We start from the raw sequence: 17,433 nt of genomic DNA, 5'->3' as shown, positions 1-17,433 counted from the left end.
TTTCTTTATTCATGATAGGTACAGAGAGGGAGGCAGAGACATAGGCAGAGAGAGAAACAGGCTCCCTCTGGGGAGCCTGAGGCAGGACTTGATCCCAGGACCCTGGCATCAAGACCTGAGCTGAAGGCAGAGGCTCAACCACAGAGCCACCCAGGTGGCCTTTTTGTAATTTAATTCAGGAGGAGGGTAATGATAGTAACTTCAGACTTTAACTTAGAAATGGTAACATACATGCTTATGATAAACACTGGAAAAAACTGACATATAGGACAAACCTTCCAAAAAGTTGAGGTGGGGAGGGGATGGATGAAATAAGAGGAAGAGTGGGGGAAAAAAAAAAGTCTTCCGTTGGTCCATAAGATGGGAGCCAGAAATCCAAACACATCAGTAAACACAAATAATAAGAGACAAAACTCCCTAGCCACAAAGACCACTAGACTAGATAAAAAAGGTAAAATTGTGCTATAAGATTTTATATATATGCCAGGCAAATATTTACCAAAAGAAAGCCAGTGAAATGACCTTAACATCAGACAAAATAGTCCTTAGGACAAAACACACTGGAGATCAAGAGGGTCCCTTCATACTGGTAAAAAGTTCGATTCACCTGGAAGAGGATACTAATTCTAATTAGAGTAATTTTTTAAAAACACCATTTTAACATCTCCATCAAGTAGACAAAAGATCAGCTAGATACAGTAGACCAAGTGTAGTCTGTAAGGACACAGATGTGAACACATAATTAATTAATTCAATCTAAGAGACAAACATAGAACACACACATTGATTAGGGGATGAACGTATTCTTTTTATGAACAGGTGGCACATTTATGCAAGCAGACTATAGGAGAGGTACAAAGTTAGCCTCAACAAATTTTCAGGTACAGTATGTTTATCAATCAGATTCCCTGGTCACAATGCAATTAAGTTAGAAATCATTAACAAAAAGATAAATAGGAACACCCTATACTTTCGGAAATCAAACGCACTTCTAACAACCATGGGTTAAAGTCTCAGAAGTATAAGGTTTGTCCCAAGTAACCTGAAAACACAAGAACCAATTTCTCATTAGTAAAATTGAATCAGATTTTTTTAAAAAAATTGCTAATCCCAAAGTGTAGATGTGTGTTTTTCACTGTGCATGTATACTTAAAAAGGAAAAGTTTCCTAAAACACACAATTAAAAGAATTGGACAGTTTACAGTCGGAGAAAGAGTTTTCCTAGCAGGCCCTGATCTCACTGGAATATCTTTTGTACTTTCAAACTGGACAGCAAGGAACCCAGGCAAGAAAATCCAACATTCATTTGTGCAATAAGTTTATCAAGAGCCTCACCTATGCCAGTCACAGAGGATTCAAAGGTGAGCAGACACAGTCCCAGTGTCCGGGGGCTGAGAGCATCCTATGACACAGCCACTGGAAGCAAAACATGTAAAATAGCTGCCCAGACATACAATGTGACCCTGTAACAGAGGTCTGGGGGATCAGGAAAAGCTTTCTGGAGGAAGGGATGCTTTGAACTGAAAAATAATGTGTTAAAACAAAGGCATGTGGGAAGGGGGGGTATCTGGAGGGAAGAGGTCAGAAAAGAGCATTCCAGAAAAGAACAGAACAATACAGGTGAAGTTAAAAAGGTTTCGGTGGGCAAAGTAAAATTATAATTTTCAGATGGTCAATATAAAAACACAGTGCAGGGCAGCCCTGGTGGCCCAGCGGTTAAGCCCTGCCTTTGGCCCGGGTTGTGATTCTGGAGACCTGGGATCAAGTCCCACATAGGGCTCCCTGCATGGAGCCTGCTTCTCCCTCTGCCTGTGTGTGTGTGTGTGTGTGTGTGTGTGTGTGTCTGTCATAAATAAATAAAATCTTAAAAAAAAAAAAAACAGTGCAGTAGAAAACTTTGCAAAAAATTTATGCTTTCTCAACTACTCCTTTCTCAATAAGAAAGTGGCTGACCTTTCTACTAGAGAATTTTTGGGGGGCTATACAAATACTGTCCAGATATTCTATTTATTAAGACATTTAAAAATTATGTGTATACAAAACTGAATAGTTAGCATTTCCTATACTGTTTTAAGAAACAATCAAATCCAATGTTAATCCTTAAGGCTCTATTAGATAGATTCTTTCTGTTCTTTCACTCAAATAAAGAGGTTTTTGTTCAGAAGAGATAACAAAATATGCTTTCTACTGCTCTCACTAATGTAGATCATGGAATAGTCCTGAGCAGGTCACTCATTTCCTACCAGTATTTTCAACACTCCACGCCCCCTTAATTCAACCAAGCACTACCACAAATAGCTTACTTTAGATATTGGAGACAGAAAGTAAAAACAAAAACAAAAAACACACATCCAGGACCCTCAGAATCTTGTTAAAATGATTACTCCCAAAAGTGACTACGTAAGCACAAAAGGAACAAAATTAGTTACCAAAGGTTAACTCTGACATGGAAATTACAGCTACGTTATATAGGTATGGATTAACTTTCACTATTTTCACGCTTCTTTCGATATATGTGAGCCAAAAAAAAAAAAAAAATTATTTCCCAGGGCTTACTAAGTAAACTTAATTTACTCTTAAATCCACCAAAGGATTATGACAAAACACAACCTGAGGTTTCTAGTAGAAGCCAAGACTTTACAGACATACTAGCCCTTCACCGCATTTGTCAAGAGAGATAAGATTGGAGTCAGAATAATGTACCTACTTAAAAACTGAATTCTGCATCCTCCTTAGTGATTAGAAACAAAGACAATAATCCCTGTAAAATGTGCAGTTATTGATTAACTTTCTCTGGCAGTGGTGAATGGCCCCAATTAAAGTTTTTCTTCTAAAAGTTCATTTCTTTCTATTGTGAGCATAGCAGATTTTTTTTTAATCACAACCATTCAAAGATAACTGCATCTCCGAAAAAAACACCTGAGAGCAATATGCAAGAAAATTAGATCTGAAGAGAATGAAGCCATTCTCTGTAAATTCAAGGGGAAACTCAACAATCACCCTACACAGCCAGACACTGTTATATTTTTCATCACTTGAGGCTTACAGCAAGAGCCTGAGCGCCACAGAAGTCTTAAATTTCATAAAAAGTTAGAAGTCGGTACTGAGTAGCATTCTCACCACCTACTCAATTAAAGAGAGGAAAGGAAAAACCCCAAACTGCTCTGATGTCAGCAAAGGCAGGGGTGGGGTTTCGGAGGGGGGCGGTGAAGGAAAACTTTCCTCCCTGATAACAATGAAAAACTGAGGCTGATTTGACACACAGATCATGGGAAAATAGGGAAAAAACCGGAAAACGGAATTAGGGTCCTCCTTTAGCAAGTGCTTCTTTGCTCTCCCTTTTTTAAACTGGAAGTGGCTCCACATCATGTAAACATGGAGATGAATACCACATGGAACGGTGATCAGAAAGGAGAAAGACAGACTTGGAACCCTGTTGAGTCGGCCTCCAGAGAAGTGCAGGTAATAAGGCAGGAAGTGCTTACACAGCATGGTTTGCTGAGGACACATGCAATTCTGGTTTAGTACGAGGAGTGCTGTCCTTTTCAACTTTACAGAAAAACTAAGTTCAGTTTTAACTACAGATTCAAGTTTTCATGAGGTATACCCGTGCTAGCTGCTAACGTGGGTCCCACTGAAAAGGAGGATACAGGTAACACGCATCAGCAGATCAGAGGGCAAAATACCACAGACGCTGACCACCGCTGAACACACATCTACCACAAACCGCTTTTAAGGTTGCAAGATGAGTGCAAGATAGGACGCATAATCGGTCATTTCTGGAATGTTTGGTAACAAACCTCAAAAATCAAATTTCCTTAGAAATCCTTGGCTTCAGTCTTGTTTTTAAAAAGATCGACACAAAATTATGCGTGTTGCAAAGGTACCAAGTCCTACGACATCTAGTAAACCAAGGAAGAGCCCAGTTGTTGATGTACTTAACAAGCAAGTCATTACTTCAGTTAACAGCAGACAACAGGTTCCCTGGAGGGAGAGCTCCATTTCTAAAAATAATAAGAATAAGAGTAATAAATAAACACTGCACCTAGGCAGATTCAGAGCACAAATTGTAACAGAACTGAAATGACATCAGACAATCTGGCCTTTATTAAAAAAAAAAAAAAAAATTATTTTTTATTGGTGTTCAATTTGCCAACAAATAGAATAACAAACACCCAGTGTGCTCATCCCATCAAGTGAATCTGGCCTTTCAAAGGGATCTCAAATTTCGTATCCTCTCCTAAATTTTCCTCAGAACCTCACACGAACACACAACAACAACAGCTTAAGGTTTTCAGCAACCCCAAAGCAGCTCAGACATGAAGATAGAAGAGGGTGCTGATGCTCTACCAAGGTGACATCACAGAAACTATTTGCAAAAGTGGAGCCGTTCCCTCTACACCACATCCCTAGGTCTGTGCAGGAGGGGTCTCCTGCCAGGAGGCCTCGGCGGTCGTGACTTCCCAGGGACTGTTCTGCACGAAGAGCTGAAGCAGGCGGCGCGGGGGTGGGGGGTGGCCCGGCACGCTCAGGTAGCAAAGGGTGACTGCCAAGGCCACGAACAAGACCCTGAACGAAGCCAACCGCGCTCCTGGCCGATGACCGAGCTCCAGCCAAAGTTCCACCACGGAAATTCGGGCCTGGGCCTTCTTGCGGGCGAACTCGTTACCGAAAGCACAGTCATTTCCCTCTTTGTATCTCATTCACGCTGGAAATATACCATTCAAACTGAAAAGGTAGCAAAACAAAAGGGGGGGGAGAAAAAGAAGAGAAAAAAAAAAAAAACAAGAAAAATGAAGGAAGTGGAGGCGCGGGGTTGTCGCCTGTGCCTCCTCCCTCGGCGGGGGCACCGGCTCGCGGGCGGCCTCCGAAATGCCCGGTCGCCCCAAGGCCGGCCTGCGCGCCGGGGGTCCCCGCCTTCCGGGCGCGGGCGGCTCCCCCCTCACGGGCGACCCCGGGCCGCGGGAACTTTCCGTCGCTCCGGCCCGGCCGCAGCCCACGCTCAGCCGCAAACTTTGCAGACGGCGCGGCGGCCGTGCGGGGTCCCGCCGCGAGCGCCCGGCGCCTCAGCCCCGCGTGACCGGCTGGCGCCCCCCCCGCGCCGACCCGCCGCGACCCGCCGCGACCCTCCCCGCGGGCCCGAGCGGCCGCCGGCCGGGCCTGCGCCGCGCGCCCCTCACCTTGGTGGCCATGGCGGGCGGCTGCTCTCCGGCGCCGCGGCTGCCGGCCTGAGGCAGGAGGGCGGGCGAGGGCGAGGGCGAGGGCGGCGGCGGCGGCTACGGCTGGGCCCCGGCGGCGGCGGCGGCGGCGGCGGCGGCTCCGCCTCGGCCGCGAGTCTCGGCGCTCGGCGACTCCGGCCGCCGCCCGCTCCTCCAGTTCCTGAAACTCCCCGGCTGCGCGGCCCCCGCCCCTGCCGGCCGAGCCTCCCATTGACCGCGGCGTGCGCGGCGCGGCCGGCGGAAGCGCGCCCGGTGCCCTGGGCCGGCCCGGCCTCCTCGCCCACTTTCCGCCCCCGCCCCGAGCCTCCGCCCCGGCCCGCGCCGCCGCCGCCGCCGCCACAGCCACAGCCGCCGCCACAGCCGCCACCGCCACAGCCGCCGCCGCGCGCCCTTTGTTCCGGGCGGGGGTCGGCGCCCGCCCCGCGTGGCCGCCCGCGGGAGAACTTGGCGGGGTGTGAGGACCCGCTGGGGGCCCCGCGAGGAGCGGCCCTCGCGTCTGTGGGCCGCGGGGCGCCGCGGGCGGTCCGGGGCCGCGCCCCCCTTGCCGGGGGTCTCTTGCCGGGGTGGGGGGTGCGCTTAGCCCAGGGAAACGAAGTGCTAGATCGACAGGAGGGACGGACGGGAATAATGGCCTCCCGGGGAGGGCAGGATGGAGTCACTCATGTCAAGGGGTGAGCTTGTGAGGAAAGCGGCTGAGGGCCCTGCGGCTGAGACCGGCTGTCACGTGCGCCGGCACGGACTGGCAGCGCCCAGGACCCGTCCTCAGTGCGGCCCCAGACCCTGCAAGCCCCGGGGCCGGTGGTCACCAGACGCAGAAGAGGCCTGCAGAGGCCCACAGCCGCCCAAAGTCCTGAGACGGGAGACCTGGGCAGCCGCTGCCGGACCCTCCAGACGCTGACCCTGTCGGAAAGGCCGCTGCCCCCGAAGGCTCTGCCTGCTGGGTCTCTGCACAGAAAGAGATCCTCAGAAAAAAGAAAAGAAAAAAGAAAAAGAAAGGAAGGAAGGAAGGAAGGAAGGAAGGAAGGAAGGAAGGAAGGAAAGAAGGAAGAGAGAAAGAAAGAAAGAAAGAAAGAAAGAAAGAAAGAAAGAAAGAAGAAAAAAAGGAAGGAAGGAGGAAGGAAGGAAGGAAAGAGGGAAGGAAGGAAGGAAGGAAGAGAGAAAAAAAAAAGGAAGGAAGGAGGAAGGAAGGAAGGAAAGAGGGAAGGAAGGAAGAAAGAAAGAAAGAAAAGAAAGAAAAGAAAAAAAAAGAAAGAAAAAGAAAAAAGAAAAAGGAAGGAAGGAAAGAAGAAAGAAGGAAAGAAAGAAAGAAAGAAAGAAAGAAAGGAAAAAAAAGGAAGGAAGGAAGGAAAGAGGGAAGGAAGGAAGAAAGAAAGAAAGAAAGAAAGAAAAGAAAGAAAGAAAAGAAAAAAAAAAGAAAGAAAGAAAAAGAAAAAGAAAAAAAGAATCCTCCAGGGCTGGACCAGAACAAGCAGTGAGCATGGAGGGCTGACCCTGACCAGGCCGAGTCCTCCTCTCAGCTGTGCCCAGGGACCGGCTTGGCCTTTGGTTCCTTAACTTCTCACCTTCATGGATTCTTCTTTGCTGTGTGACTTTGTATTAGTATCTTGTCTTGTGTGATGTGTGTGAAGCCCGGTGACATGCATAGTGAAAGGTCATTGAGCTTGGAATCCTGAACCTGCTTTACAACGATGTTAACCTTGTTTGATGATTGAATAAAGCTGACGCTGTGGAAAGACACAACTTGTGTACGGGCCTTAAGAGGGTGCTGGCAAGAGCTGACTTAGTCGGCAGGATTCCACGTCACTGACTCACTACATGCTTTTAGAGAATTTGGAAGAATTGGGAAAAAAAAAAAAAGGGCTCCTTGAGTGTTGCTGGGATTGACTACAGCAGAATTAAAAACAATGAGTTGGGGGATAAATGTGTGTGAATATAGGCTTGACGGGTGTCTTGCTTGGGGTGAGATCGTAAGGTATTGGCACAGGCAGGTGAAATGGAGACCAGCTCTGTGCAAGGAGTAGTTGGCAGTGGAAGCTTGTGTGGCTTACTCCTCTGCAAGCCAGGCATGAGGTAGAACTAGCTAAAGCTGAAACTCAGGGAGACCACCTCAGAAAGGAACTCGGAAGCTTAGGGAAAATTAAGCCATTCAGGAGCACTGTAAAAATGCATGTCAGTGAGTGCCAAAACAAATCCTTTGTTTTGAAGAACAAAAATTGTGTAAAAACCTATATACAGGGGATTCCTGGGTGGCTCAGCAGTTTGGTGCCTGCCTTCGGCCCTGGGTGTAATCCTGGAGTCCAGGGATCGAGTCCCACATCAGGCTCCCTGCATGGAGCCTGCTTCTCCTCTGTCTGTGTCTCTGCCTCTTTCTCTCTCTCTCTGTCTCTCATGAGTAAATAAATAAAATCTTAAAAAAAAAAAACTTATATGCATATCCCAGGTATAAGTGGAAACTAGAACTCTACATAATTAAGAACTTGTATATAACAGCTGCTAGAATATAAGAAAGGAAGAAAAATGTGGGCATTAGGTAAATACCTCAAAATGATAGTGGAAAGGCCCAGAGGTCAGACATCATACATTGTGTAGAAGACCTGTGGTACCCCCATGGAACTAGAAGTCAGAAGAGGCTCACAACTAGGATGTAATTATGGATCTGAAGGATCCTTAAAATGTAAAACTGTTAGTAGCCCCAGCTCCCCCTGCAGAGGGTCCCATCTTACCAATGAAAACACTGCAGCTAGACCAGGACCAATAAAAGGCCAAGGAGCTAGCTAACAGATAATAAGGAAGGCCAAACTGATGAATAATTTGAGTTTAAAGGACAAGCCACTCTTGGGACCACAGGATCCCCACGTTAGGACCCAGGAGACTATGGTAACTCCGTGGTAAGGGGATGATTCTCAAAGCAGACCTATTATTACAAGGAAAAGAGTGGCAGATTATAATCACAGGCAAAGGCAACCCATAGAAGTAGCAGAACATAGTGAATGTGTTCACGCTGAACTTTAGAAGATTAGGACAGATTCCTGCCAAAAACATATATGATGTAGACTGGTTGTTCTTTGCGTGGGATAGTGGAGCAAACACAATAGCACTACTGGGTACAGAGATACATCAGGTATCTTCTTTACCTGGAAACCCCTCATTAAACTGTTCAATTATGGAAATACATAAGAAAGGATACATACGAACATATGCATTATCTATATGGTTCACAGAAAGAAGTCTCAGGGTTATTTGGTGGGAAATAAAAAGAACGTTGCAGGGACGCCTGGGTGGCTCAGCAGTTCAGGTCGTGATCCCAGGATCTGGAATCGAGTATCGGACTCCCTGTGGGGAGCCTGCTTCTCCCTCTGCCTATGTCTCTGCCTCTCTCTCTCTCTCTCTCATGAATAAATGAATAAAATCTTTTAAAAATAAATAAGTAAATAATAATAAATAAATCTTCAAAAAGAAAAACGTTGCAGGGATGCATCATGTGTAAACAAATGATAGACAAACGTGGGTACACTGCACCAATAGACATATATAAACCCACTACATTTAATTTTATAGTATAGATAGATTTCATAGGACTTCTAAATCATAGTTCTCAACAGAAGCATGCCACTGCCATGGTATACAGATGTATAGCATTGGATATAGCTATGGCTGCATCTAGGTCCCCAGCCCACCCAAACATGAGAGCTCTAGAATCATGCTCAGTTCACTTTGGAGCACCAATGACAGTAGAAAGCAAGCAGGGAACTGATTTTATAGCCAGCTCAGTTAAAAAGCCCTATGATCTATGGAACTTAGAATGGAATTATCATCAAGCCTCTAACCCTACAGCTGCTGGGTATCTAGAAAGATTTAATGGGTTATTAAAAAGGGAATTACCGTTGGTAGCAAGACAAGGAAGTTTTCAACAGAGCCTCGATGTGGCTTGCTTTGTGCTAAGTCAGAGACAGATTAGAAAAAGGTAGTCCTCATGAGATCTTAAACACTTCTGCCCCAGAATATAGGAAAAAGGGAGATACCAGTAGACCTACCCGAACTTCCACGTAAGGTAGCAACAAAACTGAAGGACAATTCTGTCTCATTGCAAGATATTGTTGCTCACACACATGGAAACACCTATTGGACTTCACGGGCCAAAGGACAGCTACAACGTAAGAAAATCGTAAACTTTTCCCCCATGGGCATACGTTACAAATAATCAAAGGAGGAGGTGGGGTGCCTGGGTGGCTCAGTCAATTAAGCATCTGACTTCTGACTTTGGCTCAGGTCATGATATCGGGGTCCTGAGATCAAGCCCACATCAGGCTCCTTGCTGGGCATGAAGCCTGCTTAAGATTCTCTCTCTCTCCCTCTCCCTCTGCCCCTGCCCCTGCTCGTGTTCTAAAAAAAGGAATAATTGGATAAAAATTGCATTCGAGCTAGGATACTATGCCCATGGCATTATACTTTGGCTAATAATCAGCACACTCATATGGACATTATATTATGTAAGCCTACTAGGCACATGTGTAAAATTCAGCATTCGTCATATTATAGATTAGAAAACTACCATATACTGCATCCAATCTGTGTGGCCCTGCTCACTTGTACAGTAGCCACTTGTGAGTTTGTCATTATGAGACAAGTGATACACATGCCCACGGATTGCACTATCAATTAAGTTACAAATATGCAGCGTTGACCTAGTTTCCTAGCAAGAGGCTGCTAGGGATAATATATTTTTTAAGATTTTACTTATTTATTCATGATAGACACACAGAGAGAGAGAGAGAGAGAGAGAGAGAGAGAGAGGCAGAGACACACACAGAGGGAGAAGCAGACTCCATGCAGGAAGCCCGACGTGGGACTCGATCCCGGATCTCCAGGATCACGCCCTGAGCTGAAGGCGGCGCCAAACCGCTGAACCACCTGAGGTGCCCCAAATATTTCCAATAATTACCAATATTGTTCTGATTTTTGGTCTTACTGACTAACTGGATACTTCACCTAGTGCCACCACAGAAATTGGCACAGTGGTAACAGGACCTAACTATAGTGCAGAAACCTAGTTAACTATATTGCCTAATTAACGAAGCTCTAAAAGAATAAGATTTTCCACATTAGGATCAAGAAGGAGATGCAGCAAATACTGGACTGTAGCATACCAGACTCCCCAGAATCTCCTGACAGTGATCTAGATTTGGCACAAATAACTTAGGAAGACAATCCAGAAAGACACTGCTTTGGAAGCAGCCTGGGAAGATCTCTCAGATCTCTTGGAAGACATGTCAGATGATCACGTCTGGCCACAGCAGGTACTTGCGGATTGGTTTGAGTGCCAAGATGTGCTGAATCCCATGAGGCATGCTAATTTTAATGATTGTTTCTTGACTGACCCAGCAGTAGCATTAGGAGTTTTACAAGGATTAGTGGAGATCACAAACATAGGTCACTTAGTTGATATTTGTTGGCTTTTGACATACTATTGTCAACATATACAGGGGCTGATTAATCAAAGAGATAATAGAGGACATTATTCTAGGCTGGTAACATACCCACATGTACCACATGATTGCCAATATTTGGTGGCCAGTTTTGTGTATCTTAATCATAAATACCGCCACTATCCCTACGGGCACAGGAGATACCAATTATATTTTAGCTCCTGAACACAACATAACCTTCCCTACACCACAAAACCAGCCCACACCAAAACTCAGTTTTTCAAATCATGCCCCAACCACACCTGGACTGCCTGAACACATACCAGGCTATATTTTGTACAATAACATCTCCCTTTTTTTGGAGCTAATTACATACATGCTTAACTCCATAGAGCTCAAAAAGCAACTTTAAGATCCTTTCACACTTATTGTAATGATATTAAGCTTTGCTGACAAAATTTTTACTCTAGTTTATAAACTGTATGCCTTTATACATAAAGTATGTCACACACTAGATGATTGCAGGCAAAACATGATAAAGTGTGAAAGGCCAGAATTATGCTCATTCAATGAAGACTTTAATAATATCTCAAACCAATGTGTTGCCAATATTACAGACAAGAAAATTTTAAGACATGGAATTAACCACATCCATTGACTTTAAAAACATTTGTACCGTCCTACATAGTCTAACCACAGACATGTATGTACATAGAGCCATACACTGCAGGATATCCAGATATTACCTGTATGAACCTTATTAGATACTCATACAAATCCTTCGCAACAAATGGTATGAATTTCAGTACCAACTGGGTATGGAACAAAAGGAAGTAGATGATAGGGCTGCTAGCACTTCTATTACTAAACCCTTGTCATACCTAGACAAAGTTCCAGTGCCAACTGGGTACCCAAAGGATTACAACATCATATCCACAAACAAGAACATTACACATTATGACTATTATTTAATAGATTTCCCAAACTTTCCATTTTTTGGCAATTTTTGCATAAGACATAAATATTCACAATGTAATAATACATCCACATGGTACTTGTATGCCAAGGCTTCATCAATCTACGTTACACCTAAAGGATTTTATACAAGAAGAAATGGAACATTTGCACCCACAGAATTAGATTGGAAATTAAAAATAGAACCAACCTTGCTCATACAACCAGATCACCACTTCACACATCAAGCTAGACCTATTTTACATGTACCCAAAACCCCACATTATTATATGGAACAATTATACCATAATCAGACACTCATGTGCCTGAGAGGCTTTAAAAGTAATTTTACCCCACACCCATGCAGGGACAATGCTACAAGACCAAGGTTCTTAAAACCAGTTCTTGTCTGCTTTTAACTGGACTTTCCAGTGGCACACACAAAGGAATATTTTTACACAGAATATTCAGGGAACCTAAACTACCAATTTGGAACAATTCAGACTTTAAAATATTGGTCTACAGGGTGCAGGCATTACCCTGATGGACAAGTAAATCACTCTAGATCAGGACCTATAAGCTCAAATTCAGCTGTTGACACTATTTGCATACCAAATCATAATGGAAAGGAATCACAAATCTTGAACAACACCGTGATCCGGCAACTCCCACTTAATTGTACAGCTGAATTTATGTTACACTTCAATAACACAGGATATAGTATGCAATGAAATGGTGGCACAAACAAAGGTTACACACGGAAGCCACATAACACCTCCAGCAGTGAATATATCCCCATGGAAAATATCATTATGGCACCGTATCATCATGGAAGTGACATCTCTTCCAGTGGTAACACTCTTGAACATCATCCAGGCTTATCAAAATTCAGATGCAATATTACATGGTAGTGTAATGTGTTTATGGCTTTAACAAGTATCTGTTATGGAGTTCCCTACTGCTGGTTAACATCACAACTTACAAACTGTCAATTAATATGACTAATTGTTCAAAGTCTGGGCACCCCGAAGTTAAAACGAAATGGTTTCCAGAACAGTCTATGACACCTATACAATTATATCTAAATGAGTTTCAGCACGTAAGAGCTAAACAGGGCAATATGATCTTTACTTATGATCATATTCTATATAATTTTAATATCCTTGTAGCTATGAATCCAGCTACTTTAGGTCCTTTCACACCTACATGGTATAAGGCACAACTCAATCGCTCTAAAACTAATTCTACCTACAACACATCTTTTTATAAATGGCTTAAGATAAATGGCACATATGATGCTCCCTTAATATCAAAATTTGTAGTCAATTTTGTAACATAACAAAGGAAATGATCATACTAGTATGTCCATTAGAACTTCAATACATTTTATACCTTCTGGTCAATTATACAAGGGAGATTACCAGCATGATGGGAAACATTGGGAATTGATATATTTTTTTCAAATGCTTTATTTATTTGAAAAAGAGAGAGAGCACGAGCAGGGGGAGAGGCAGAGGGAGAGGAAGAAGCAGACTCCTCGCTGAGCAGGGAGCCTGAGGAGGTACGCAACAGTATTTCTTCTCAGCTTCTGTGAGAAGCACAGCTTCTGTGCTTCATCAGAAGCACAGTGGGTAAAACACACATGGCCGGCACAGCACCCTATTTATGAGAATATAACCAGAACTGATTCGTCTATACCAATATACCTAGCTAAAGGAGTTACCTTTGGCAAATATGGGGCATCACTCAACAGCCCAGGCCCATGTATTATTGAGAAATGTTGGAATGCTACATATTGTATGAAAACTTTCCATTGGAAGCCACATGGACACATGGCATTACCAAACCAATACCAAAAATCCTCAAGCCAAATATGTTTGAACCTGTATTACTTAACCCTGTGAGAATTGTATATAAACCTATACCACAGAGAGCTGAAATAACAAAAGGAACAATTCAATTTGTTTTATATACAACCTGAATGTAAAATTTATGCAACAGAAATAGGAAGGACGGGAATGCCTGGGTGGCTAGGTGGTTGAGCGTCTGCCTTTGGCTCAGGTCATGATCTTGGGATCCTGGGATCGGTCCCACACTGAGCTCCCCACAGGGAGCCTGCTTCTCCCTCGGCCTATGTCTCTGCCTTCTCTCTGTGTCTCCTATGAATAAATAAATAAAATCTTAAAAAAAAAAAAAAGATAAAAAAAAAAGAAATAGAACCATCCATGAATTGCCTGACTTACCACCCATTGATAAAATTAGGCTCAGAAAACCGCTACAATTGCTAGTAGGACTAGATATCATCTCTAAATTATCTCTGAGATACAAGAGGCAGAAATCCACTCTTAAGAGGGAGCTATTTGCATTAAAAAAAAAAAAAAAGCAGGTTTTCTAATGCAGTAGGTGATTTAAGTTCAAAGAACTCCTCAGCATTCAGAGAACTACATTCCATTGTCTCACCTATGTGTGATTATCATGCCTACGGACTAAAATTTAACTATAACATTGACCATAAAGGCCAAGCCATCCAATAAAAATTCACTCAATCTTAGAAATTTCTACATAAGAGAACAATTTAAAAAAATAGTTGCTATTTGGGGAATATAAAAAGTAGTGAAAGGGAATAAAGGGGAAAGGAGAAAAAATAAGTGGGAAATATCAGAAAGGGAGACAGAACATGCAAGACTCCTAACTCTGGGAAACGAACCAGGGGTGGTGGAAGGGAGGTGGGCGGGGGGTGGGGGTGACTGGGTGACGGGCACTGAGGTGAGCACTTGATGGGATGAGCACTGGGTGTTATTCTATATGTTGGCAAATTGAACATCAATAAAAAATTTATAAAAAAAAAAAAAAGAGAGAAAGAGACAGACTAAATCAGTGCAACCAAATAAAATATTCGACCATAAAAAAAAAAAAAAAGTTGCTACAGAACCAGTAACCTACTAGAGAGAGCAGGGATTAGTCAGAAACATTGCAACAGGGAAAATGTCTTCTCCTGACTAGATGCAGTCTCTCCTACAGTTAGACACCTCCAGGCCATCTGGTTATGACAATACAGGACAACGCAAACTCATTGTTAAGACTATGAGGGGGTCAGGAAGCCTGGGTGGCTCAGTTAATTATCTGCCTTTAGCTCAGGTCCTGGTCCCAAAGTCCTGGGATTGAGCCTCAGATGGGGCTCCCTGCTCAGTGGGGAGTCTGCTTCTCCCCTTCCAAACTCCCTGCTTGTGCTCTCTCTCCCATACTCTCTCTCATGAACTCTTTCTCTCTCTCAAATAAATAAATAAATAAAATCTTAAAAAAAAAAAAAAAAAAAGACCATCGGGGGATAAAAGCCTAAAAGCATATAACACATACACCAACCATACCACAAGTACATGGTAACGTAGCACTTTTGACAACCCACACACCCATATGGAGTGATGGATATTTACTACCCAAAGAGATGATATTTCAGTGATGTAATTACCTATATTATACCTGGCGTGAACTGGAAATCAATGCTAATCTTCATCCTCTAACAACATTTGTGGAAAATCTATTCTTCAACATGGGATACTTTTCAACTGGATAATTTGTGCTAAGAACTCCTCAGAGATCACCTTCTTTAATCACAGTAGGAGGCATGATACTGTCATCACTAACGACAAGGAATGCATTAAAATATTATATGCTCTTAGTGTAATATTTAATAATGTTATCAAAATGGGTACATTTATCTCCAAATATTCACGTAAGGATTTCCCAAGATCCTATCATACCAAAGTAACAGAAATACCCTGGGTGAAAGCTGAAAAGATTGATAAACTCTAGATGAAAATTCAGAAAGACTCAGAGCAGCCTGCAAAACCTTGACCAGCAAGCTAACCCAATTTGAACACACGACACAGACCATTTGTGTGGCCTCGACACTCCCCGACACCAGGCTAGCCTCACTGAGCAGAGAGATATACAAGACATACAGAATACATGTTCCTTTCTAGAATTGTTAACAAAACCTTTTAAACATGTCATTTCTTCTGGCTCCTGGCTTGACTATAGTCCCTTAAAATACTTAAAGATGGGATGGAATTATTTCTCTACTCATATTTGATAATTCATTAAGGAAATCCTTCTATTGCTTTTAGCTATTATTTTTGCTATCTTATTTAAAATGCCATTAGAATGTTATGCACCCTCAGGCTTACAAAGGGAAGATTACAAAAGAATATGATTAACCATACCCTCATTGTTGTTTTTTTCTGTATGCACCATGAGCCTATGTCGAAGATTTCATTCATAGCTTTGGACTTCTGTCTACCATATTTGATAATATGATTTTCATTTTATTTTTGTTGATTTGTTTACTTACCTTAATTGAATTCAGATTTAGTTTGGTTTCTGACTTGACTTAATTCTTATTAGATAGGACTGGCAATTTGACTTTTGATTCTGATTTAACTGTATAACCTGGCTTAATTGATATTTGATTTAACCTTTAGTTGATTTTGCTTTACTCTAAATTGATTTGCCTTTAGTTGACTCAATTTATTTTATCTAACTTGTTTTGATTTGTTGTGACTTTCATTTTATGTTGTCAATTGACATTTCATATGATTTGAAATTGATTTGATTTGATTTGATTTTCTTTGGAACAATGATTGCATGACTTAGATTTGCCTTTATCCATAGCAGAATAAAACTATACTGCTGATGTGATTAAAAACATATTTGGGCAGCCCAGGTGGCTCAATGGTTTAGTGCCGCCTTCAGCCCAGGGTGTGATCCTGGGGTCGTGGGATGGAGTCACACGTTGGGCTCCCTTCATGGAGCCTGCTTCTCCCTCTGCGTGTGTCTCTGCCTTTCTCTCTCTCTATCTCTCATGCATAAATAAATAAAATCTTAAGAAAAATATAAGAGAAAAACATATTTGATTCCTACACGACCTTTATGGATTAGTCATGAGAAATCATGGAGTGGGAATGTAGAGTCCAAGATGGAGTCATTCATGTCAAGAGATGAGCTAATCAGGAAAGTGGCTGGGATCCCTGTGGCTGAGACCAGCTGTCACCTACGCCAGCACGGACTGGCAGCGTTCAGGACCCATAATCAGTAAGGTCCCAGAACCTGCAAGAACCAGGGACTGATGATCAGAAGACCCAAAAGAGGCCTGCAGAGGCCCATAGCCGCTTAAAGTCCTTTAAGAAGGGAGAACCTGTGCAGCCAGCTGCCAGATTCTCCAGATGCTGACCCTGTTGGAAAGGCAGCTGCCCTCTGCCTGCTGGGTCTCTGAACAGAAAGATCCTCCAAGGCTGCACCAGAATAAGCTGTGAGCATGGAGGGCTGACCCTGACCAGGCCGAGTCCTCTCAGCTATGCCCAGGGACTGACTTGGCCTTTGGTTCCTTAACTTCTTACCTTTATGGATTCTTGTTTGTTGTATGACTTTGTATTGTATCTTGTCTTGTGTGATGTGTATGAAGCCCGGTGACATGTGTAGTGAAAGGTCATTGAGTTTGGAATCCTGAACCTGCTTTACAATGCTGTTAACCTTGTTTGATGATTGAATAAAGCTGATACTGTGGAAAGACACAACTCGTGTGTGCGCCATTATGGAGTGCTTATGACATCTTCCAAGGAGGTTCTATCTCCAGCCTGTAGTTACCACAGGCTGTGATCCCAGCTGGAGCTTCTGGGCCGGGTCGCATGGGGATTTCAACCTGAAATGTCCAATTAACCTCCTTCTGGACTCCTGATAAATTTAAAAATGCCTCAGGGCCCTGGAGGTTCGAGGGAGACACAACAGGTTTCCTGAAGTGGAAATGAGAGGTCTAAAAATTTTTCTTTCTTTCTTTT

The 17,433-nt window shown here is 43.3% G+C and overlaps 1 protein-coding gene across 1 annotated transcript in view; it reads right to left on the bottom strand.

Annotated features, from left to right (window-relative positions):
- Positions 1 to 5,886, bottom strand: part of SNX9 (sorting nexin 9) — a 114,952-nt gene extending 109,066 nt beyond the window's left edge. Inside the window, exon 1 of the mRNA XM_041743095.1 lies at positions 5,181 to 5,886. Coding sequence (XP_041599029.1) covers positions 5,181 to 5,192 — 12 coding nt within the window. The 5' untranslated portion in view covers positions 5,193 to 5,886. The remainder of the gene's footprint in view (positions 1 to 5,180) is intronic.
- Positions 5,887 to 17,433: the final 11,547 nt, after the last annotated feature.

Source organism: Vulpes lagopus, chromosome 2, assembly GCF_018345385.1.
Source record: "Vulpes lagopus strain Blue_001 chromosome 2, ASM1834538v1, whole genome shotgun sequence".
Classification (NCBI taxonomy): Eukaryota; Metazoa; Chordata; class Mammalia; order Carnivora; family Canidae; genus Vulpes; species Vulpes lagopus.
This window is presented reverse-complemented; position numbering and strand designations above follow the sequence as displayed.